The sequence below is a fragment of the Maniola hyperantus genome, chromosome 1 (genome assembly GCF_902806685.2).
Source record: "Maniola hyperantus chromosome 1, iAphHyp1.2, whole genome shotgun sequence".
Lineage (NCBI taxonomy): Eukaryota > Metazoa > Arthropoda > Insecta > Lepidoptera > Nymphalidae > Maniola > Maniola hyperantus.
The window spans coordinates 11,929,066-11,953,801 of record NC_048536.1 but is presented as its reverse complement, the minus strand read 5'-3'; the positions used below and the strand labels follow the sequence as shown (position 1 = coordinate 11,953,801).

At 36.5% G+C, this 24,736-nt stretch overlaps 1 protein-coding gene across 2 annotated transcripts in view; it reads left to right on the top strand.

The window, feature by feature from the left end:
* LOC117983741 (serine-rich adhesin for platelets) overlaps positions 1-24,736 on the top strand; it is a 195,834-nt gene that overhangs the window by 159,428 nt on the left and 11,670 nt on the right. Inside the window, exon 14 of one of the 2 annotated variants that reach the window (XM_034970355.2) lies at positions 14,636-14,707. The exons of the other annotated variant lie outside the window; for it this stretch is intronic. Within the exon in view, the coding sequence (XP_034826246.1) occupies positions 14,636-14,707 (72 nt within the window). The remainder of the gene's footprint in view (positions 1-14,635; positions 14,708-24,736) is intronic. 2 annotated transcript variants of the gene reach the window in all.

The following is a 24,736-nucleotide window of genomic DNA, read 5'->3' as shown; positions in this document are numbered from 1 at the left end:
CATAAATAAGACGGCGTTGCTTAGAAGAGGTCTATCTATGTCCAGACTCCAGATAATATTTTCATTTTTCAGTTGTTCACTACCAACTGGCTACTAGTTATCACATAAAACCAATTATTCCTCTTTATTATACTAAAAAATGCATAATGTAGGTAATTAGATCTTTACAATGCTCAATACTCATGAGTATTTTAAATGTTAGTTAGGTAGGAATATTAATAACGATGAATTAATTTTAAACTTGTTGACGGCGCTGGACGGCTATATATCAACTATTAGTCAAAGCGACTATCAATTAATCGTTTGTGGGCTCAAATCGGTACCTACTGTTATTGTTCCAATCTAAATAATAAACCTACACGTCCGTCCCGCGGAACAATAACACTGTATAAGGCGCTAACAATCGGTTAGGGGACCTCAAAAGTTCGCCTGCACAATAGTATCCAGCATACAATAGCGATTCTGTTACCTGCGGCATCAATATGTGCATAATAGTACGCGTGTAGTGAATCAGCCGTCGAGCCGTCGTCGTCGCCAGGCGCCCTTCCTTTCGGCTTCTCGTGACTTCGCAACTCGTGAGTCACTCGTGACATAGGTCTACCTAGCACGAGCGAGCACTATATACAGTGTATACCAATGTTTCCTATATCCTGCCTACCCTATATGCAAAGTGATTAAATTAGGTACCTACAGTGTCCAATTCAACAATTTTTAGACTAGGAATTTGCGGGATAACGTGCGTGGAAATCAACGTTCAAGAAATTTTCTACTAACACAATGTAAGATGATGAAATGTTAAGAGAGCACCATGTATGCGCAGACAAGGTCTTTGTCCGTGGCCTAAAAATGATTGAATCGGAATGATTTATAACAGTAATTACCTATAAGGCATCACGTTACTTTTAATGGAACAAATCGTGATAAATAATAACTAGGTCATAGGTAGATTGTCAGAAATCAGTAACTTTCCGAAGCAATACTGTCTCAGTAAAGTAAAATATCAGAAAACCAAGTTTAATGGTGTTATGTACAGAGAGCGTATGGTCACAAACCGGTCGCTGCCAAAGATGGCAACCGGTCAGACTTTGAGGCCGACGGCTGGCCGCGTCGGGCGCCCTACATTATGGCTACTTGGAGTGCAATGCTATCTCATAGAAATACTCATTACTCATACTACGTTAAGTTACGATCTTTAATCCGAATGATGTACCTACAACTTTCTCTGTACCACACTGACCAAACACTTTCATCGAGATACTTTTTTCTTACAAGTTGACACAAATGAATTTTTTGGATAGGAGCCAAAAGCTATTTAGTTTGGTATATATTTCTGATGTAATTTGTAACACATTGTGGCCCTTGATATTATAATAAAAATTTACGCAATATGAAAGTAGCCAGTAGGTTATACCTAGTAAACGACAGGTCGAGATGACAATCGAAGAGGGACGCATATCCGCACAGCCCCCGGTGTAGGCGAGCGCGGGTGACGTACGGGTGTGCAGGGCGTCCCCCCCGCCTCATACCCCGATTGCCATCTCGACCTGTCGCGGACAGTAAATATATATCTACGGAGCTTAAAATCATGTGTGTGTGTGTGTGTGGCGTCCATTTTGCTTCATGCTACGTAATCACTTTCAGAACAAACTTTGGGCAATTCAACAAGCTCATGAGTGTAAAAAGGCACAAGTGCATTTAAATAGAGACACTATCACACTAGTTCCTTTCTACACTCACGCACTTGCCTGGCCAGTTGCCGGCCACCGACGACCTGCGTGTCAACGTAAACCATCACGAATATAAAAACCGTGTAGAACTTTAACTAGTGGGTATTTCTTATTATAGTCGATGCATTTTAAACGGAGTCGTCGAGTTATCTGTCTGTTTCGCTCGCACTTACCTACGACCTGTAAGTGCGAACGAAACAGACAGATAACTCGACGACTCAGTTTAAAATGCGTCGACTGTAGTAAGTGCTAACAAGCGATGATAGCCTAGTATTTAAGATATCGGACTCGTATTTGGGGGTTCCGCGATTGGATCCTCCGCACATCTCAGGTAGGTACCTACTAATAAGTACATACTTTTTGGTGTTACTCGTATATGCGTTTTAAGCAATTAAATATCACTTGCTTTGACGGTGACGGGAAATATCGTGAGGGAACCTGCTGCCTGATAGTTCTCCATGATATTCTCAAAGGTGTGTGGACCATGGTCTCAGTCTGAGAGGCGACCCGTGCTCATTAGTGAGCCGGCGATGGGTTGGTGATGATGATAAACTGTGAATCATGTAACGTAGGTACCTATATTGAGTATGTATGTTGTACATGATTATACAATATTAGTCCCCCTTTGTTCTTATCCGAAAACGATAACAAAATTGATACCAATTCGCAATATATTATTGCATCGATACTCACCTTTAATCATTCACTTGAAATCATTACTATCGAAAGGACTACCCATTTCCCTACCTATTTATATTTGGGTAATGCTACTTAGATATATTTTATCAAGTGCATAGATTGTTGAATTAGTGTTGGAATATTAGATTGTAATTTTGTTTAATTTTACTTTTAGATTATTATGTACTTTCCTGTCTCGTTTATCAAGTCCAAATACCTAATACGTAGCTAGGTTTAGTAACAATATTTGATCTTTCTATTATTATACAGGGCCTAACCAGAACGCTGGCAAAATGAAGACAGGTGATGGTACTGATGATTACTGATATGATACCACAAAAAAAACGCGATTTTTTAAAAAAAATCCTATAATTTTGTAAAAGTTTACGATATATTGCAAACAAAACATCTGACTGATGCTAGAGGTCAACTAACGTCGCGTAAGTAGGCCACTCGGAGTCAATGCCGCGTCGTAGGCGGGGCATTGACCCGAGTTTTGCACGCTATACATTTCGGGTTTGAAAAATACTAAATCACTAAAACTACAAAATGAGGCAAATGATTATTGGTATTGGATTGTGTTTAGGTAGTATTAAACAATGACGCTCAGTTTTTGCTAGCGTTCTGGTTACGTCACTCACGCCCTGTGTGTATAGCTAACCCGTCTAACTTCTTAAAACCCTTTATCGGGAGTCTGCTTTTATATGAAAACCTATCTAACCTATATTAAAACAAAATCTCAAGTATGTAGAATCTAGACACATATCGGGACATAGTACACACGTAGAGGTACGTTGGGATGTCTTTTTACATGTAAATATGTATATGGAACCTATATAATATTTATTTGTGCACAAAGTTGAAAGGTTTCAAGATTGGGCACTCCCCTTTCCTGAAGAACTAAAAAGATTACAGTAGTTACGCGGCAGAAAATATTGTACATCGACCTTTAGAGTGAGATTTCGGCTTTGTAGAGCGTCTCTGTCACTCATACCTATGTGACGTTTTATCAATCTCAACGACAGAGAGAACGCTCTACGAAACCGCTACCTCTCTCTAAAGGTCGATGTAGAATATTTCTGATGCCTACTGTACATAAGTAGCTATAAGAAAATTCTAACTCATCATTATGATCAATTTTATCGCTGCTGTATCCTATACTTACTTTCAACTAATTTCGGAAGATTCGGAAATGGCTTTAACAATTTTGATGAAATTTTCCACGTTCAGTTCCCGCGGGAAGAACCCGTAAGACGTCGAGCGAAGCTCGGTCGTGCCCAGCTACTGTAGTATTTTATTTGTGTATCTCCCCTGTAATCATTATTCTTGTGTTGATCCCTTGTGCGCATTGTCGCTGGTTCGCGGCGCGCATGCAAATGGCAACACATCCGTCTCCAACCAAATCTACGACTACATCCGGTCGATGAAACGGTCTGACGTAAAATAGTCTCGTATGAGTCGTCTCACTATTGATCACACTGCCGTATATAGATTTAACGGTTGTTATTACGAAATAATCTATGATTGAAGACATTCCATCTGTTTCGCATAGCACCGACCTTCATTTTGCCGTCATATTTATATAACTAGCTTATGCTCGCGACTTCGTCCGCGTGGACTACACTAATTTCAAACCCCTATTTCACCCCTTAGGTGTTAAATTTTCAAATATACTTTCTTAGCGGATGCCTACATTACATCATAATAGCTATCTGCATGCCAAATTTCAGCCCGATCCGTCCAGTAGTTTGAGCTGTGCGTTGAGAGATCAGTCAGTAAGTCAGTCACCTTTTCCTTTTATATTTGTATTTAGATATGAATATCTATATGTGACACTAGTATTGATTTGAAACTTGTTGCATTTGAGTATAATACCTAAGATATTCATCGTCAAGTCTTACACAATCGCACTGCAGGCAGGGTAGGAAGGTGGTTCGGGTATGCCAGAGCCTCACTACATTGCTTCGACTAGCGTTTGAATGTGTGAAACGAATTAGTTAAATGATCAGTAGCAGCGTCCAGCTTCCGAAAAGCCAATGCTAAAGCTATCGTATGTGCTTAGCTTTTATATTATGAGTACTTTATTAACCGACTTCTTTTCATAAGACGTGTGTTTAGATACAGGAGCGTAAGTGCGATGCTTTATGGACGAACAACCGCCAACCTAAAAGCTTTTATGGGCATGTCTGTCGTCAACTATCAGGCAGGACCATATGGCGCAATACTGTCGCGTGAAAAAATCTATGGCACTTTAATATTAGCCGCATTTTAGAAGGCTCGCTAAATGGTTATGGCCTAATAGCCACATTTAATAGCCAAATGAGGAGTGTGAATGCAGGATTGAACAATCTAGTTACCTATTAGGAACAAACGATAATAGAATTTGGTAGGCTTTGTGCTAGTTTTATAGCGAGAGAGCTGTAGCGCGTGTCAGACCTGTGTTATTTTATAAAAGCAGACAGTTTCTCTGCGTATTGTCCCCAACACAGGGAGTCCACGATCAGCGACTATAAAGTTTGGATCATGGTGTCTTTGGGAGATAACATTTTTAAAAGGTCTAAAAAATCTTATGTCAAAGTAATTTTTTTTATATTTTCTTCGAATCATGTCATGCATTGCCAGACATTTTAATGTCGTAGCTACCCCCTGCCAGACACCCTTAAAGTTTAAAAATTTTAGGATGCTCTTGCTCAAAACAAAAAGATTGTTGAAAAAATTATATACTTTTGTGTACTTTTTTATCATAAAAGTCCGAATAAAAAAAGTTTAATTTTGATAAAACTACAGACACAAAACGCCTTATGGTATTAAAGAATTAGGTACTTGAGAAGTTTTATTTTTAATATTTATATATTAATACCTACTAGCTGCCCCGGTGAACTTCGTACCGCCTAGCACTCGATTCTTTAATTTTTATTATTTTTAATACTTACAATTTTTAAAAAAAATTCTCTCCGTAAGTTATAAAAAAGAATTAGCGTAATCGGTTCAGCTGTTCTCGAGATATGCGATCAGCAACACATTTAGCGATTCATTTTTATATATAGAGATTAATTTGAAACTGCGATGTGTGAAATGCGCATAAAATGATATTGTGCGTGATATTACCCAGCTCAACCTTAGGGTATCTTTCGTATCACACGGTCGAGTACGGCCTCGTAGTAATTCAATATGGCCAGGCGCCACGCTCGAAAGCACGATTGCTCTTTTGTAACTAATCGTATTATGTAAGTATATATAAATTACTATTGTAAACATACTTATTCGTAATAAAAAAAAGCTCTAACTATAATAATTGCTTTTGTATGCGAGTTTTTATTGAAGATTTTTGCAATAGGTAGTTAGATATTATGTTTCACTACATGTTCACTACTTTAGTTTTCTCTAGAAAAACAGATAATCTTACTTTTATTATAAACTAGCTGTTACCCGCGACTTCGTCCGTTTTTAAAAATCCCGTGGAAACTCTTTGAGTTTCCGCGGGATCATATAGAGCGGGAGATATATCGCACCCCTAGATGAAAAGGTCACTAAGTCAAAAAGTGCGTGTTTTGAGTTAGTGGCATTTTCAAACTCCTGACTTGAATACCTACACGGCGATATAACTCACGTAACTATACCTTCAACCGTCATCGAATAATGGTCCAAAACGTAGGTTTTCTTGAATGACCCTCCCCTCAACAGCGCGAACATACTCCGTCATTTTGAGTAGTCTTCCGGTCGACGAAGGTGGATGACGTTTGAATAGTGGCTCATTTTGAGTTACAGGAGTTTACGTGAAATTTACTAATGTAAGTCATCATTAAATTCGTTTCTATTTAGAGTTAATTATGTTTTACTGAAATTTTATTTATAATAATTATTGGTCATTTTGAGTTACGTTGTTTTGGTGATATTTTATTGCGATTTTTTTTTTTGATATTTCATGTTACTGAGATTTACATGACAGTAAAATCAAATTCCGACTTACGGTAGTTTTGTTGAAGGAAAGTTTAACTTCCTTTATCTTGGCCTGGTTAGTCAAAAACGTACTTTTAATAGATAAAAGGTTATCATTATGACATTTAGAATTAGATTTTCTATTCGTTATAAAGATTCGAAAAGCAGGACGTGATATTTTTGGATTTTTTGAGTTGGTTGACTTTACATGATTGTTCATTTTTAGGACAAAAAAGTGCAGGTAAACTCATGTTAGAAATGATAAACACAAAAAACAGGATCTTGACCAGCTAGCAGCATTGGATGATAGAAGAATCCTTCCATCCCATGGTATAGAAGTGCTGAATAGGTAGGGTAGACTGAGTTGGCAGTTCCATTGGACGTTCCAAGAACGCTTTCGTAGCCTGGTATGGAAATGCTAAATAGAGTAATGCACCTGAGTTGCCAGTAGCATTGGATGTTTCAAGAAGTATTTCATCCCCTCATAATATAGAAATGCTCAATAGAGCGTATGAGCCTGAATCGCCAGCTGAAGAAGGGTTAGTTTCATCGCCGAGCATTTTAGAATCTTCTTTAAATCTTGAAGAGCAGCCTAAAAACGCTGACGGACGACGAAAAGTTGAAACATCAGTATGTTGTCTCACCAGTTCATTTCGACGATTCTGACGCAGACCCGCACTACGAAAACCCCATTCCCAAAAGAAAAAAGTATCTCTCCTTTGTGTAAGTCCCCTACTTCACCAACAACGTCAAGAACTCGCTTACTTTTATCTTCATCCAGCACAAACACCATTCATACAAATTCAAAAAATTCTCTTATGTGCGTAAATCGTCTACTTCACCAATAATAATATCACGAACTCGCTCCCTTTCATCTTCGTCTAGCAGTTCAAGTAGTGGCTCCAGCAGTAGTTCAAGCAGCAACTCAACCTCAAGCTGTAGTAGCTCAAATGATGAAAGAACTATACTGGCTCTTATTGCGAAATTCAGAATCTAGGCCAAAATAATATTGCTTCAAGACCCAATGAAAATAACACTACCCACCCTGATCATGAGGATCACAATCTGGTTCCAAGTGTAGAAACTCTAGCAAAAGAACAAATAGTCCAGAGTAAAAAGAAACTAAGAAAACTGGAGAAAGGGACGGTTAATATAACCAAAACTCCGAGCATTTCAGGAAAGCTGTACAACTAGTCAGGATCAACTAAAAAAAAATCCAATTCAATCCAATCCATCAGCCTGTTTGCGTCCACTGCTGGACATAGGCCTTTCCAAGAGCGCGCCACATTGGCGCTGCTCATTGGAAGTAGTGCCCATACTGACCACGCTGGGCATGCGGGTTGGTCAGCGCAGGGCTGTAGGCTATTTCGCACTGGTGCGAAAAAATACCTGCTCGCAATCCGTCCAGTAGTTTGAGCTGAGCGTTAATAGATCAGTCAATCAGTCAGTTAGTCAGTTAGTCAACTTTTATTACTCATTCAGTAAAAATATAACAGTTTTGTTTTTCTTTACATTTGTTACTGCTATATTTCAACCATTTTAATTCTAGTTGCACCTGCATAAAAATTAAAACTTATCACCAGTTCATGGCGTAACTCAAAACTCTCCAACAAAAAGTTATCTCAATTTTGAGGTGAAAAGTAATATAACTCATTTTCATTTCAGATAAAGTAAGCTGATTCTACTTACTGCACAAAAAACTTGCTCACTACCGCTGCAAAACTAGAGTAACTAAAAAATCTCGATTATTTCGGGTTTTTAACAGATAACATACAAATAAGTTAGTTGAACAAGCTTTAGGAAATATTGCTTTTACGAATGTATTATTAGATTTTCCGTATCTTTCATAGATATCCTAAAATCAGTTTTTCGTCGTTTCTGAACATTTTGGTTTTTTGACTTAGTGACCTTTACATCTAGGGGTGCGATATGTCAAATGAAAGTCTACGAATAACTTTGGATCTCACACCTTCTTGATAGAAATAGATTTTATGATTACCTACTAGACTAGAGCTTACAGAAAAATGTAATTACATACCTTTTATAATATACCTATGTAGGTACATACTTATTTATTCGGTGTGCCCAACCATAAAAATAGCTAAAGTGAAAGAAGAAAAGAAAAGATAGTAATTAAGTTTAGTCCGAGAGCTTAGGTAGTTCACTCTGGCTTAGGTAGTCAACCATGAACCAGTAGCGTTAATCTGAAAAAACCACTACTTAGTATTTACACGATTATCTACCTGTTAACACTAAGGCTAAGCATAAAGCAATAGGCTTAAAGGCTTGTTCACACTAATTGTTTAGCACACGTATAAATAACAACAAGTAGCCAATAAACGTTAAGTTTTTTTTTTTTGAAAAGACATGGGACACTTTTTATTTAAAAAAAATAGGGAATTGCCTACACTTGCAGATTGATATAGATTTGACGGATTTAGTCCTTTTGCCGTTGAATAGGAAAGTTAAAATCATTATGTACAGCTCGGTTTACAGGCATTCATGTTAAGATCAATACTGTAGATACATAACGGATACAAAAACCTCAATAGCTCAACGGTTAAGGAGCGGACTGACTTCCGAAAGGTCGCCGTTTCAAACCCCACACATTGCACTATTGTCGTAACCACTCCTAGCACAAGATTTCGCTTAGTTGAAGGGGTAAGGGGAATATATATTAGTCAATTAATATGGCTAATATTCTTTAAAAAAATTACCATTGGTTGGGAACTCTGCATACATTTTTATACTTCTTACCTAAACAGATACCTACTTATTTTCACTTGATTATGACGTGCTTACTTATTTAGGTACCATCTCTCACTTCACTTAATAAAGATGACTCATGGCATACCTACAAAAACGAGGTCTAGACTCATTTTATATAGAAACGGTGAACTTGAATTTAATTAAAAAGAAACATTACTGTAGGTAATCAATTTAAAAACTCGTTCCAATATCGCACGTATACTTTTAAATGAGGTCGTCAACTATATATACCTAGTTGTGTACAGGTTAAACTAAGTAATAACATTCGTGTAGTGTGCATAATATAGTCTTAACTCTTAGGTCGTTACACCTGTGCACATACACCATAATGCACATAAGCTGCTATAAAATAAACCGAATGACATTTTACTTATGTAGTTAGGTAAATAGCATTTTTTTCAGAAGCTGAAATAGTTACCTGCCTAATAATTACTAATATATATGGCAGTTGTCTCAACAAAATATGTTAACTTAATGATCAACCCATCGCCGGCTCACTACAGAACACGGGTCTCCTCTCAGAGTGAGAACGGTTTTGGTCATAGTCTACCACGCTGGCCATTGTGCAGATTGGCAGACTTAACACACCTTTGAGAACATTATGGAGAACTCTCACGCATGCAGGTTTCCTCACGATGTTTTCCTTCACCGTTAAAGCAAACGATATTATTTTAATTACTTTAAAACACAAATAACTCCGAAAAGTTAGAGATGCGTGCCCGGGATATCGAACCCGCGACTTCCGATTGGAAGACAGACGTCCTAACCACTAGGCTACCACAGCTTATTATGTTACTTACGTTATTCTTATATACGAGTATCCGTCTAACCATTAGGTAATATTATTGTTTGTTGTAGCGTATTTAATTAATTCAATTATTTGTTAGTTAGGTAGGTACCTACCTAAGTACACGTTATCAGTTGCGTCAGTGCTCAAAATAGCGGCTGTATACCCAGTTATGGCTATTTCCCCATTACTATAAAGAGAACAATTGAATTTATTGCAAATGGAGAAGCAGAGCGATCGTTTTCCTGTTGTCTGGACTAACTCTAACATGCAGTACGCTTCCATTTAACGGATATTTAATTTTAAACTGATGATCATCCTAATACGATGACGTGTCAAAAGTATAAAATTAACGCCATTCGATAGACGACGAAGCAGCACATGAAACATGTGTTATTTATTCGCGTCAAAGTCTCGTTAAACTTAATATAGTATGTTCGACCATGTGTCGGTTTGTAGTACCTAATAATATATAGATTACCATCTCAGACCATTATTTTATGACCACATTCGCATTCAACTACATCAAAAACCGATCAAGTCCTAGTCGGACTCGCACACGAAGGATTCCGTACCATCGGGCAAGATATAATTATTTGCAATGCAAGGTAATAACAACAGCGCCATCCATATTATGTTGTCAAATGTCAGCTATAAGATGTACCTACCTGCCAAATTTCACGATTCTAGGTCAACTGGAAGTACTCTGTAGGTTTCTGGACAGACAACAAAGTGATCCTATAAGGGTTCCGTTTTTCCTTTTGAGGTACGGAACCCTAAATACACTATAAAAATTATAAAAATGTGAACGCCAATATTGACACGTTTCGTCGGCACGTATTAGCTATATCATCATCATCATCATCATGATCAACCCATCGCCGGCTCACTACAGAGCACGGGTAACCGCGCTGGCCATGTGCGGATTGGTAGACTTCACACACCTTTGAGAACATTATGGAGAACTCTCAGGCATGCAGGTTTCCTCACGATGTTTTCCTTCACCGTTAAAGCAAGCGATATTTAATTAATTAAAACGCACATATAACTCCGAAAAGTTAGAGGTGCGTGCCCGGGATCGAACCCCCGACCTCCGATTAGAAGGCGGACGTCCTAACCGCTAGGCTATCACAGCTGCTTAGCTATATATCGGTTTTATAACCCGTCTATACTTGTTATAGCGAGATAACCATACAATATCCGAATGTTACCGTGTAAAAAGGACAAATCCTGGGAAATCCGGTAGAATGGCAACCTGAAGTATAGCGCGGCGAGACCACGCGAGACGTCGACGCGACGGTTGGTTGCGATTAGGCCACATAAGTCAACGCCACTGCCAAGGTCAAACGTTCGTCCGGCCTCGTCAAGCAATCGTAAAAATTCGATGCGATCGAACTTCTTAGTGTAAGGCGTAAGCCCACATCAACAAGATAACGAGTAATGACGTTAGCTCTTATCTTACCTATTCACTTGTATAGAGATAGGTTCCTGTTCAGAGAGTTGGTGATTGATTTATCTACTACAAACATCGAAAATGCTGATGGCGAAATTTTTGCTCGATGGGAGACATCGTGATCTCATCAACACGTTGCTTCTGTGTGGTCTTTAATCTTACTCAAACAGTAATTAATAGTTTCTTTACCTATACATACTCACACACATGCAATATAACGCGTAAAATTTAACTACTCACGCGCCATTTGAACTTTTTGTGTCAAATTTTGTCAAAAGTACGATTTTAGTCCTTATTTTAAAGGTGAACCCTACTTTTGACATGACTGTTGATCCATAGAGTTAAAATGGCACGTAAGGAGTCATTTTGTACGGACTATACTTACCTTTTAAAACTGTACAAGACACTCAAGGCAGATATCGCGTAACTACCGATAAGATTTTTTTAACCTACCTATGTAGGTATACGTCAGATCCACCCTTGGGATCCTAGTTACATAAATTTTTTAGTTTTGTATATTTTGTAGTTAAGTACATAAATTAGGTAGGTACCTACTTAATAAAAAATTCGTTTGCTTTTGCTACTACATGACTGCCCGAAAAAGAGAGTAGAAACGTCGTATTTTTATTTATTCAATATTGAAAAAAGAACTGTAATACTGTACAAAAATGCTTGAAATGGTTAAAAAATTGCTCAGCCAAAGTGAAACCATTTCTGCTCACCATACCGAATAAAATAAAGATAAGTACTTATACCTACGTGGTATAAATATTGTTACCTTCAAAAGAAGAGTGAATAGGCACCTTCTGGGCAGGCGCACTCCACCTTAGGCTCCATCATCCTCATTCCCCTGGTTGGTGTGATTGAAGTCAAGCGCAAGCCTAAATAGGTAGGTAGTTATCTTAAAAAATCTTGGATTATCTCTTCAATTGTTGTACATATAACAATAATTGTTTTTCAAAAGATACATGGGCAGAGAAAGTCGATCTGCGTAAATTTGCGAGCTTGCTGTGCTGGGTTGAATGATCGCTAGAACCGGTCAAACGGGCGGCCACGGCATATAAAAGATACACCCGGGAATGTGCCTCCGACGCGACGGGTGACTCCCTCCCTACTCTATCTGCACCCAGATAGTTCCGGCTCTGATTGATAACCTACTATGTAACTGGTACTGATTCTGAGCACACCTAAATTTTAGAGTATTCGCATCCTCTTCTTACTAATGCATTATGAAAAGGACAGACACAGTTTGACAGTTTTAAATTTTAGAGTATTCGCATCCTGTTTCTACTAATGTAATATGAAAAGGACAGACACAGTTTGAAAGTATTAAAATTAATACAGAGACGTCAAACCCCGTGACTTTAGCTGCCAGTCGCGAACCTACTGTTTAAATTTGTAGCGTGCACTAAAATTTAAAGTCTTTAAATGTAAAATATATGTTCTGTCCTTTTTAGCAATATTAAAAAGAAAAAGATGCAGATAGTCTAAATTTAGTTTAGTGAGACACAAGAGAGTCGGCGCCTGTAGGTATGATCTACTTAGCTGAAATCTCAGTATTTCAGACTACGAAATTGGGAATCGAGGATTGGAAAATGAATTAATCCATGCATACCTACCTCCGTTTTATATTATCAAGAAATTAATCAGTTAGATATTTTATCAATAAGAACTACGTACTTTAACTACTTGTGATTTCTATAATAATATGTAATTTTAATGTTAAGGTAGGCTAAGTACATCACGTCATTACCTAAGTCCACCTATTTCCTAAATCGTCATCTCATTAGTAAAATATTTATGATTCGAATTTCGAAAGTTATTAATTCAATAGGTAACTATTTATTATTTATAATATACACATTACACAATACACAATAATAGGTAAGTAAAGCGTGATTTATCAGACTATTGTTCTCTTCATCCTGTTAAGTTTTAAGGACCTATAGGCGGCCATAGGTAGGTATATGTATGTTTTACATTAGTTCCTTATTGGATAGGAATACATATTATATGAGTACAAACCTAAACACATAATTGATTTTGATAGAGAAACCAATTAGTGCACAACAGTGCAATTTAGTTACTCATGTACACTAATAACGAGAATAAAGAAGCAAAGTAGAAGTAGGAGGTAACTCATACATACAAACTATATCAAACTACGTATGAGTACTGCATAAGTAGTACTCATACGATTTCAAAAAAAACCGGCCAAGTGCGGGTCAGGCTCGCGCATTGAGGGTTCCGTACTACAGTCGTATTTTTTCGACATTTTCTACGATAATTCAAAAACTATGATGCATAAAAATAAATAAAAATCTGTTTTAGAATGCACAGGTGAAGACCTTTCAAATGATACCCCACTTGACATAGTAAAGTTACTTACACCGAAAATTAAAAATACTAATTATTAGTTCATGACCACAATTTAATTTTTTTTGTGCGAGTTTCTTGCTGGTTCTTCTCGGCAGGAAAGGCATTCCGAACCAGTGGTAGATGCATCCGACTATTCGTAAGCACTTGTAAAAGTTTATACGAATAAAAAAGATTTTCATTTTCATTTTCATTTCATTTTCATTTTCATGTGTGATCTAACCCTAAATTCAGGTTTTCAGATTTTTCCCCAAATGTCAGCTATAAGATCTACCTACCTGCCAAATTTCATGATTCTAGGTCAACGGGAAGTACCCTGTAGGTTTCTTGACAGACAGACAGACAGACAGACAACGAAGTGATCCTATAAGGGTTCCATTTTTCCTTTTGAGGTACGGAACCCTAAAAATATTGAAAATAAAAATTATCCCCGACTGCTATAGGCTAAATTATTGTAGAAAGTGTATCACGCGTACGAAGTCCGGGGCTATTTGATAACTCATACGTTTATCAGAAATTTTAGTACTCACCTTGAAAGGTAGGTATATTTCCTAGCACTTCTATGTTAATATTAAGATTTGTTTATTAATATTACTAGCTGATGCTCGCAACTTCGTTCGTGTGGATTTAGGTTTTTAAAAATTCCGTGGGAACTCGTTGATTTTCCGGAATAAAAAGGAGCCTATGTCTCCTCTAGGTCTTTGGCTACACCATGCCAAAAAATCATGTCAATCCGTTGCGACGTGATTGAAGGACAAACCAACAAACAAATACACTCTCGCATTTATAATAAGTGTACTGATGTACTGATTATAGTTAGTAGACTAAGCAAAACGTGAGTATAAACACGTTTCTACATAATTCTTTATCAACGCAAGGTGCTTCATAAATTTTCTTTATTCTTAGGAAACAATGGGAAGGAGAAGGAAAATTCTCGAAGCAAGGAGGCGACTTCGCCAGCGGCCCGTTCTGCTAACGGTCAGTATAACCACGTATTTTTAACGTACTATTATTTGAAAAGCTGGCGATTAAAACGGTGTAAATCTTACACTTTTAATTAAAATACTTTGTTCTTTAATCGGAACATTGTTGGCCAATTGAATACATATAAATACTAATTTTTGAGCAAAACGGCCTAAAACTGTACCAATATTGAATATTGAGTCCAAAATCCGTGATTTCGAACATAATAAGTGATCACTGAGTGGCGTGCAATTCATAGGGGCATAAAAGCACTGCCCACCCTAGTTGAAATAAGTCAATGCGCATCACCATTATGACCTGCGCTCTGCCAGTAAATAAATATCCTACGCGTGCCACTGGGTACTAAAAAAATAAAAGCTCTCAGAAAACTAACTCTTATTATTTACCTGAGAATGAGGGAGTGAGAAACCAAAATTTATTAAGTGCTCAACTTCTCGGTTGATTGAAACAAATACTGTATTAATAAAATAGAGCAAGTTTGAATATACTTTCTTTACTTTACTGGGTTAAAAAGTGCGTTCCGTTTTCACGATCAACTAGAGAAAGCTGTTTTGAAAAAATACCGTTCTCCGCTCTTTAAAGCAGCATTGACATAATATAGTATAGGTAGATACCTTGTTTGAGAACCCTTCAAAGTGATATTTAATTTATGGGTGAATAAAGACAGTTTAGTGCCATTTTGGCGGTATAGAGATCATTGGCGGTTATCTTTTGCGTTGACTCGCATTAACCTATAGCGTTGCTACAGCAATGATGGAGCTTAGAATGAATGAGCGAGTAATGATCGAGCTTTTCATTGGGAAACGGAGGGTTGATCGCGGGGTATGCGGGGGTGCTTGGGTGTGCGCGGCGTAGGGTGCGATTAGGGTTGTACTCTGTCACTTCATGGGCTACGTGTATCAAATAAATGTTTACACGAGATCATTGAAGATAATCAGCATTCCGCACATACCTACATCGTAATGATCTGCAAGAGGCCAAAAGCCATATGACGTGATTTCTAATACTATTCCGAAGAAAATATTTAAAAAATCACTTTATTCTTTGACGTAAGATTTTTTACACCTTTATTACCTGTTATCTCCCAAAGCCACCATGATCCAAACAAATGTTCTGCCCAGTGTTGGGACAATACGCAGAGAAACTTTCATGAAATAACGAGGGTCTGGCTCGCGCTGGCTCTCTCTCACAGGTCGCCCGCGTCGTCGGCGATCCCATTGACGGCATTTTATTGTACTATCGAGTACTACAATACGATGATTTTTGGATGATCAATTATTATTATTATCTGGGAACTAAATGATGAAGACATTTATATTATTTATGTTAAAGTTTACCGTCTAGTGATAGTTATAAGGTGTATCATTTGCACAATCGTAGACAATTTACTCGTTGTACCTAATTTAGCTGTTGTTACAATGAAAGGACAAGACGTGTTAAGTACTTAGATATGCAAGGGTTCTGTTTATCTCGAATTTTATTTTGGGAATTTGGATTTCTAAATAAGAAAGTATCGAATTAAAATAATAATCTGAAAGGGGGTTCCCCGGGTACTTTCTCCTGTTTGTATTTTTATATTATTTTATTTGTTGTTATTTGGCTGAATAAGGGATAGGTATGTATTTAAAGGGTGCAGTGTAACCCCTAAAATAACCCCTTATTTTAGGTCAACTTCTGGCAACCCTTAAAGATGAGACATCGCGCACATGGTGTCCCGGGGGGTTGCGACTAACATAGGATAGCGCGCACGCGCGGCCTCCACCCTGCCGACGTTGCCTGGTCACCCCCCGCTCCCCTTTTTTCCCCCGCTCTGCAGGGGCGACGACTCCAGGAGACACCGCATTTTACTCGCATTTTTTGCGGAAATTGGAATCCTCTCTCGATATAAACTGGTGTCTGCACATAAGTTCGACAACATTGCCTGTCATTAACACAAAAGTCCGATAACATTGCCTGTCATTACCACATTTCGTGACGATTGCCGCTTAATAGCCGCTTCAGATAGCTTGTTTAATTTATCGCCAATCGTAAGTCATAACAATAATATTGCCTCCGATTAAAGTACAAGACGCAACACAATAAAATAACACTGCGAACTGTTTATATCTTTTTTTAGTATGTATAAGTAAATAGGGAAAGTACAGTTTTCATTAAAATAAAAGATCTTTATAGGAAATTCCTTAGATCAAAAAGCATCATTCTCAAATCAGCATTGGATTACAGCAAGAGGGGAGGAGGAGCTTATTTAAAAAAAAAATATTAAAAAGTCATGGCGAAAAGAGTTGTTACCGCCCTTTTGGAGTAATAATTTCAAGGTCACGATTAATGAAAGTCGAAACACAATAACATCGTCTACCTATTCAGAATTAAGATGGTCATAAAATACATTGGTATTTTACTAACTACGATAAAATGGCCCGCATTTTGTCATACTAATAATTATATTCACTCAGTACCTACCCTTCATTGACTTATTGCAAAAGTCTCTTTGTTTGTTGGTTTGTCCTTCAATCACGTTGCAACGGATTGACGTGATTTTTTTCATGAGTATACATAAAGACCTGGAGATTGACATAGGCTACTTTTATCCCGGAAAATCAAAGAGTTCCTACGGGATTTGTAAAAGCCTAAATCCACGCGTACGAAGTCGCGGGCATCAGCTAGTATGATAATATTATGAATGTAGACAAAAGCGACCCAACAACGGGTAATAAAGTATTATGATAATAATTCGAAAACACAATGTCAGCTTGTCTCCAAACGTGACATATCAATGGGACAAACGTTTAGATAATGGTACATCCGTCTTTGGGAATGAGTAGGTGGAATAAATTTTGTTCGCTGCATTGTTTTAAATAAATAATTATAACGCAGTGCACAGAGATTATCTTTTTACTGAAGATTAATCATTGAAGTCCATTAAAATCCATCCATACTAATATTATAAATGCGAAAGTGTGACTGTCTGTCTGCTAGCTTTTCAAAGCCCATCCTTTAAATCAATATTGACGAAATTGGGTATAGAAATAGCTCGCATTTCGGCGTAAGACATAGGCTACTTTTTGTCTCAGAAAATCAAAAAGTTCCCACGGGATTTAAAAAAATACTAAATCAGCATTGAAGAAGTCGTGGGCATCATCTAGTAATAAATAAAACCTAAATGAGACATACAACGTAGAAAATATATATAAGTAAGTAATTTTACTGGAAAATCTAATTAACCTAAAATACCTGATATTATAAGTCTGATTAACCACACCCAACTTGAATACGGCCATTCAGTCATGATTTTATGTTATCATTTTTGTTTAGGTATCATCATTTATCAGAAACGTTGACTAGTCTTTTCGCTAATCGCGATATTACAAACATTAAGCTAATCTAATGGGAATTTATTTATGTTAGAATTCATGTTTCATCATTATAGGTATATTACACTTTATTTTAGTTGATATACCTACGATGAAGTAAGTTTTATGAGGGTAAAAAGCTAACTGTATGAGTACATAGTACACACCATCTATAACAAAGCAATGATAGTATTATAACTTTTATAATAAGTACCTAAGTATCTATATGATAAGGATATAATGAATACTAATCATACTATAGTATTAACTAGGCCATAGTTGCTACACTATCTAGGTAGGTAAGTACTTCTTATATGGTACACAGTCGCTTTAAGGTGAATCGTGACCTTAAAGTAAAACATGTCGTTAACTAAAGGACGTATAGACAAAACGGTAAACTGGTACTAGAAGTAAAAAACCCAGTTGATCTCCTAATACAGGCGTATGTCCACAGAGCTGATATTGTAAGCGTTGCTTTTTAATAACGGACATGTTCGATGATGTCATAACGCAAAACAGGCAACTTTTCCGTCGGACAACTGGTTAATTAGTTAGAGTCTTCCATTACCAGTCTTGTGTGAGCCAGTGTCGTGGTATTTGTTAATTGTCGCCACTCTTTATTATCGACCAGCACGATAACGTTGATGTCGCTTTCTTTTTTGTTTACTGAACAAGTATAGTCAAAAGGGAAGTTCATACTGTCGATATTGACTAAGCTTTAGATAGTTCCCTTTAGCCCATGTTATACCTCGTATACATGTATATATTTTATTGAACACCACAAAAACAGAAAACAAAAAGAAAAACTTAACAGGTAGGTACAATGAGGCAATGAGGCTAAAGAAAATATGAATGAACTTACATGAAATGAATATACATGCAAGTACCTAAATAAATTATGTACATCAATATTGAATTACACCCAATAACCTGTCATATAATATAATATCAGATCTTTTCAACACTAATTTTTAAAATAAAAATTATATATTATCATTTACTGAATGAAAGTTCATGACCAAACCTTTAGACGTAAAACTTCACAAAATAGGTAGATAGGAAGTAAAATTATTTTATATTTACAATAATACCTAACTTCTTTTAATTAGAATGCATACATGCAGGAATATAATGACATTTTAATTAAAATTATCAGGAAAATTGTAATGATTGTTATGATTACACTAGCGGCACGCTATGATGGCCGGTTTGACACATTACAATAGTGATGTGGAATGTCAATTTATTCTCGAACAAAAAACAATTAAGTTTTGTTTTTGTACCTGATTAAATAGGTTTAATAAAACAAAAATGTATATGTTTATTTAATTTATTTGAACGAACTGAATATTTGAACGAAAATGAATATACATACTTTATATGCACACAAGAAACATATGAATACAAAAGATACCGAAAAAGGTGCCACAAAAGGCCATAATTAATCAGATTCGTCCATACTACTATTTTCACTGTCGTCACTGCTATCATCACATACATTAATAATTATATGTTCGTTTTCTATAATATTATCTATTTTCACATCTCTTTCATAATCTTCCCTTATTAATTTAACAGTTCTATTCACAACCTTTTCCCAGTCTCCTTTAGTCACATGTTCACAAGCTTCTTCTAATAATTTTAGCATTTTTTTTGTGGTAAATGGGGGTTCTGTATTGTGTCTTGCAGCATATCCCTTAATTTGAGCCCACACCAACTCAATCGCATTATACTCACAATGGTAAGGCGGTAACCGTATAACTCTGTGCCCATGTTCTAATGCTATTTCGTCAATGACGTATCGGATCTTGGTTGGTTTGTTTTCTTTTAAAAGACGTACTAATTCCGCTTTTAACATATTCATGTTTGCATCTACGCCATTTTTACGAAGCCATGCGACGATATCAGCTTTCTTTTGGGATTGGGCAGGTGGCTTGTCAATTTGCATCGAGTGGTATGGGGCGTTGTCCATAATTATAATAGATGGTTCAGGGAGGCTACACAACATTGAGGTAAACCATTCAGTAAACTTTTCTCCATTCATGTCTTCATGATAGTCTCCAGTGGTTTTTGACGCAAAAGCCATGAGAGAACCTTCGACAAACCCGTTGATGGTTCCGGCGTGACAAATTATAAGTCGCGATCCTTTTCCTACAGGAACTTTGGAAGTAGATGCTGCTGTGTCATCGTTCCAAGAACGGCCTACAGTATGGTTAGCATTAAGCCATGTTTCATCCAAGAACACAACATTTTGCCAATTTTTGATTTCTTTCACTTGCCGTAAAAAAGTATACCTTGCCATCGCTATATCAAATCTTTCCATCAATATTTTGCGTTTGTTACATTTTTTGTATCGAAATCCAATGGTCTTCAAAATCTTCGTTAAAGAACTTTCCCCACCGAAGAATAATCCAGCTTCCTTCAGTGAATGCACCAACTTTTTTCTTGTTGGATACTCCTTCTGTAAATAGTAGCCGTAAACATGTCTTCGGATAGCATCGGCATCAAAGCTATCGATGCCTACGACTGGTTTTGCTCGTTTTCTCTTTTTTGGTGTGTGAAGTTTATTTTCTTCTGTGCCAGTCTCGCCATATTTTTTTTTAGTTATCCGTCTAACAGTTCGTTGTCCAATATTAAGCGCATCAGCTACGCGTTCAACCACTGACGTTATAGGTAAAATTGGCCCTCCATTTTGAGCTTCACGATCGAAATAGTTACGAAGGCGTATTAGGAACTCACGTGTCTGACTATTTAGAACAGTTCTCTGCGTACGTTCGGTCATATCGACGAAATCCACAACAAAGGGCTTGAACAGAGTCCAAATTAACGAGCAAGGGTCAACAGTAATGCAGTATCAATATTTGAAATCCAAAGCCAGGTCAAAACTATATCACAATCGCATTGCACTGACAGTTTATACTTTTCGAAGCAACGTCAATTCGAAACTGCTTTGTTTTGCATTGAGCATTGACGCGAGTTTGCCGGAGGTAGTAGTTGTGCTAGCCAGCGATCCTATGTGACGATCGTATTAGATTCCATTTTTAAAAATTTATTGATATTTTTTTGCGATTTCAGAGGTTTGTCCACATAGTGAAAATTGTTCATATTCACAAGTACATTCACCCCTTAAATGGTGCAAACTGATTTTTCTACACTTGTATACATTTAAGAAATCAATTTAATAAATAAATTTTGAGTCCTAAACCTAAAACTACATTCGATAAAATTTATGAATCTCTGCACATCACTATCGTCAATAAAGTAATACAATTATTTCCTTCAAAGTCGTTATCAATTAATACGGAACTTCATGAGCGGACAAACGTCAAACCGGCCATCATAGCGTGCCGCTAGTTTAGTGGTAATTTTAACGTGAAACCACAAACTGTGTTGTTTTTGTTTTATTTTCCAAATTGCTAAAAATATTTAAATTATAAACTAAAACCTAATAAGTTTTAGTTTGTAATTTAAATCGTTCTACTATAATTAAAAAGACCTTTCCTTCCCTACCCGACTTCCCGTTGACCTAGAGTTATGAAATTTGGCAGGTAAGTAGTTTATAGCACACGTAAAGGAAAAAAATCGTTACATGTGGTCATGAACAAATAGATTAGTATTTTAAAGTAAGATTACTACCTATACCAAGTGAGGTATCATATGAAAGGGTTTTACCTTAACCTATACATTCTATAACAGGCTTATATTTATTTTTATGCATTTATGACTCGGTGCACGAGTCTGACTCGCACTTGGCCGGTTTTTAAAGTTTTGAACTATAAGCTAATTAATAAGTTTGTCTAGTTAGGTATATTCTAAAAAGATTCGCGTCAAGCAGGAATCAAAGCTATCGTGCTATATGAATCCAGTACCTACCTACTGTGTCAATGATAGTCAGTAGGTAATTACTAATTAGGTATTACTATATACATATTTGGAGTACAGCCATATATGGCTGGCCTGGCGTGAACAAGGAAAGAAATAATTTCACAATAATCATTTTTAATTAGGTATAAGGCGAATATTTAAGTAGGTAGTTTTGTGTTAATTATAGTATCAATTACGCGGATAAAAAGTGTATTTAGCAAGTAATTACTGCAATTATTGAAATTTACTTATGTTTCTTCATATATCCATGAGGGCATTCCTATACTGTTTTGGATTTAGTCGCCCACGCTACGCCTGTAAGAACAATTTTGCACACCTAGAAACACTCCCGCCATTTAAATTACTGCCTTTTAATTTTATCCTTTTTTATTGCGGTAAACGTTTTCCTATGCACAAGGTTCGCGGATTACATTTGCTCCCCTTAATTATGCGTACTAATTCTTAATTTATTCTTGGCTTACAGCTACCGGTAAACGTTTACTTACGCCATTTTGCACAATTTGGACGTCTTCCAGAAAATACCTACCTCATGAAAAACTAGAATAGTAAACATGTGGATACACAGTTCCAGGCCTCATTCATTAACGCACTAAAAATAAAAATCCGTTTGCAAAGCAGTTAAATAAAATATTGACAAAAATAATTTATGTAAGAAAAAAAAGTTGGCAATGTTCCTGTCGATTAGGTAATCTTACCCATACGTCATCTTTGATCTAACAAGTCTTACGTAAACTATTTGTTTTTTGATACTTCTTTGTACTATTTTGTCGATTCAAAAGTCGCAAGAAAGTATTGTCGCACTGATTATGCTTGGGTAGTGAAATACTTGACTACCTGTTTTAGATACCTAGTTTTATGCATATGAATCCGTACTTATATTTTATCCATACCATCGATACCAATACTAAACCATACGTTATAAATGCGAAAGTTTGCTATTTTTTCCTCGACCTAACCGATTTTGACGATTAGGGGTAGCCAATAGCTTGCATCTCGGGGATGGATATAGGCTATAAGTATTTCGTCCCGGAAAATCAAAGAGTACCAAATCAAAGTAGTAATCAAAGAGTAAAAGTAGAGAGATTCTTATCAATCTATACGCACGTGGATTAAGTTGCGGGTATCATCTGTAGTCTAAATATATAAAAGGAAAAGCTGACTGACTGATCTATCAACGCAAAGCCCAAACCACTGGATGGAAGATAGCTTACCTAGGCATCTGCTAAGAAATTATTTTTGAAAATTCAACCCTAAGGGGGTAAAATAGGGATTTGAAATTTGTGTAGTCTACGTGGATGGAGTCGCGGGAATAAGCTAATTGTAAAAAATAACTACGTAAGTAAGCAGGTCCTAGACCCTAGTAGATAGCTGTTAATACCCACAATTTGGCAAGATAAATATGATTATGATTCCTACTACCTACCTACGTAAGCAATACCTACTATTGATAAAGTAAGTAAGTATGAGGCACCAAGCAAAATATTGGCAAAGGTAAATGACTGCGAGCTGTAGCCTGTTGCGATACTGTATCTCAATCTACCTACTTGGCAAAGAGTTCGTTGAACTGTACCGTTTGTCTACAACAATGATATAATTAATAGTTCATTCTGCGAATGTTTCAGTGCAACTCGTGATCGTTTGCCGTCAAAGATATTAAACTATTACTTACCTACTTAAACTCAGTTTGCTGTGGCAACAAATTTAAATTTAATTAGGTAAGTAATTAGTAAAAAATATGCCTAAATTATCTCCTTTGGACTTTTAGAAGACTTTTAGCATACAAGTCATAGAAACATAAAACCCTGCCTACCTTACCTGAATACTTCTTTTCATCATGACATAAATATTTTTTTTCTCGACACATGGTCTTAAATATATAATTATCCAGTTCTGAAAATAATTTTATAATTAAAAATCTAAATTTATTTATATTATTGTTGATAGCCTGCGATGCAGTTTTTCAAAACTTACTTCAGGCACCTTCAGGCCTCAGGATTCCCGGTAAAATTGTGAATCGACGGTGTTCAACAACGATTAATTTCCATTTATCATTTTCAAAATAATTTTAAATGCAGCAATCAATGAATCAATGAATAAGAAAATCAAAATAGGAAAGAAATAGATACGACATTTGGAATTTTGATAGACTAAAAACTCGAGATGACTTGTAAAGTATTTCATGTTCAGATTTCAACAACATGATTTTATTATATAAGTAGGTCAGTTTAAAAAAACACAAACGTCCTCAACGAGTCATCTGTGGAAATGTCTTAGCTTCATGTTATTCTATGTCATTTCTCACATCCACCGATACGTGTGCGAAGGTCCCTTCCTTAGCGAGAGAAGGTCAGTTCCGCTCGGCGTCCTCATTATTCAACGAAAGTGAGTCACTGTACCTACTATCGAACTAATTATTACTTTTTGTCTACATTCCTCCTTCATTACCTTGATGTTTTTCCAATGGTTGCCTTACTTAAAGACAATGTTTCCAATAAATCTACCACTTTATATAGGTAAACCAAACCTATCGACATATTACAATTATTTTAACCTAACATTTTTATCTATTTACAGCTAAGTACCTCTCAGTAAAATTTGGAAAGACTGACTGAAAAATTATCAACGTTCAGCTCGAACCGCCTTTGTCTACTATAAACTGAAGTTTATGTATTTAGATTTTTTTTAGGTTATAATATAAAGTAGCAAAGGATACCTACTAAGGTACATTCTTCAATATTGCAAACTTACCTACCTACTTATTGCAAGAGGAAAATAAGGCTAGGTGCTA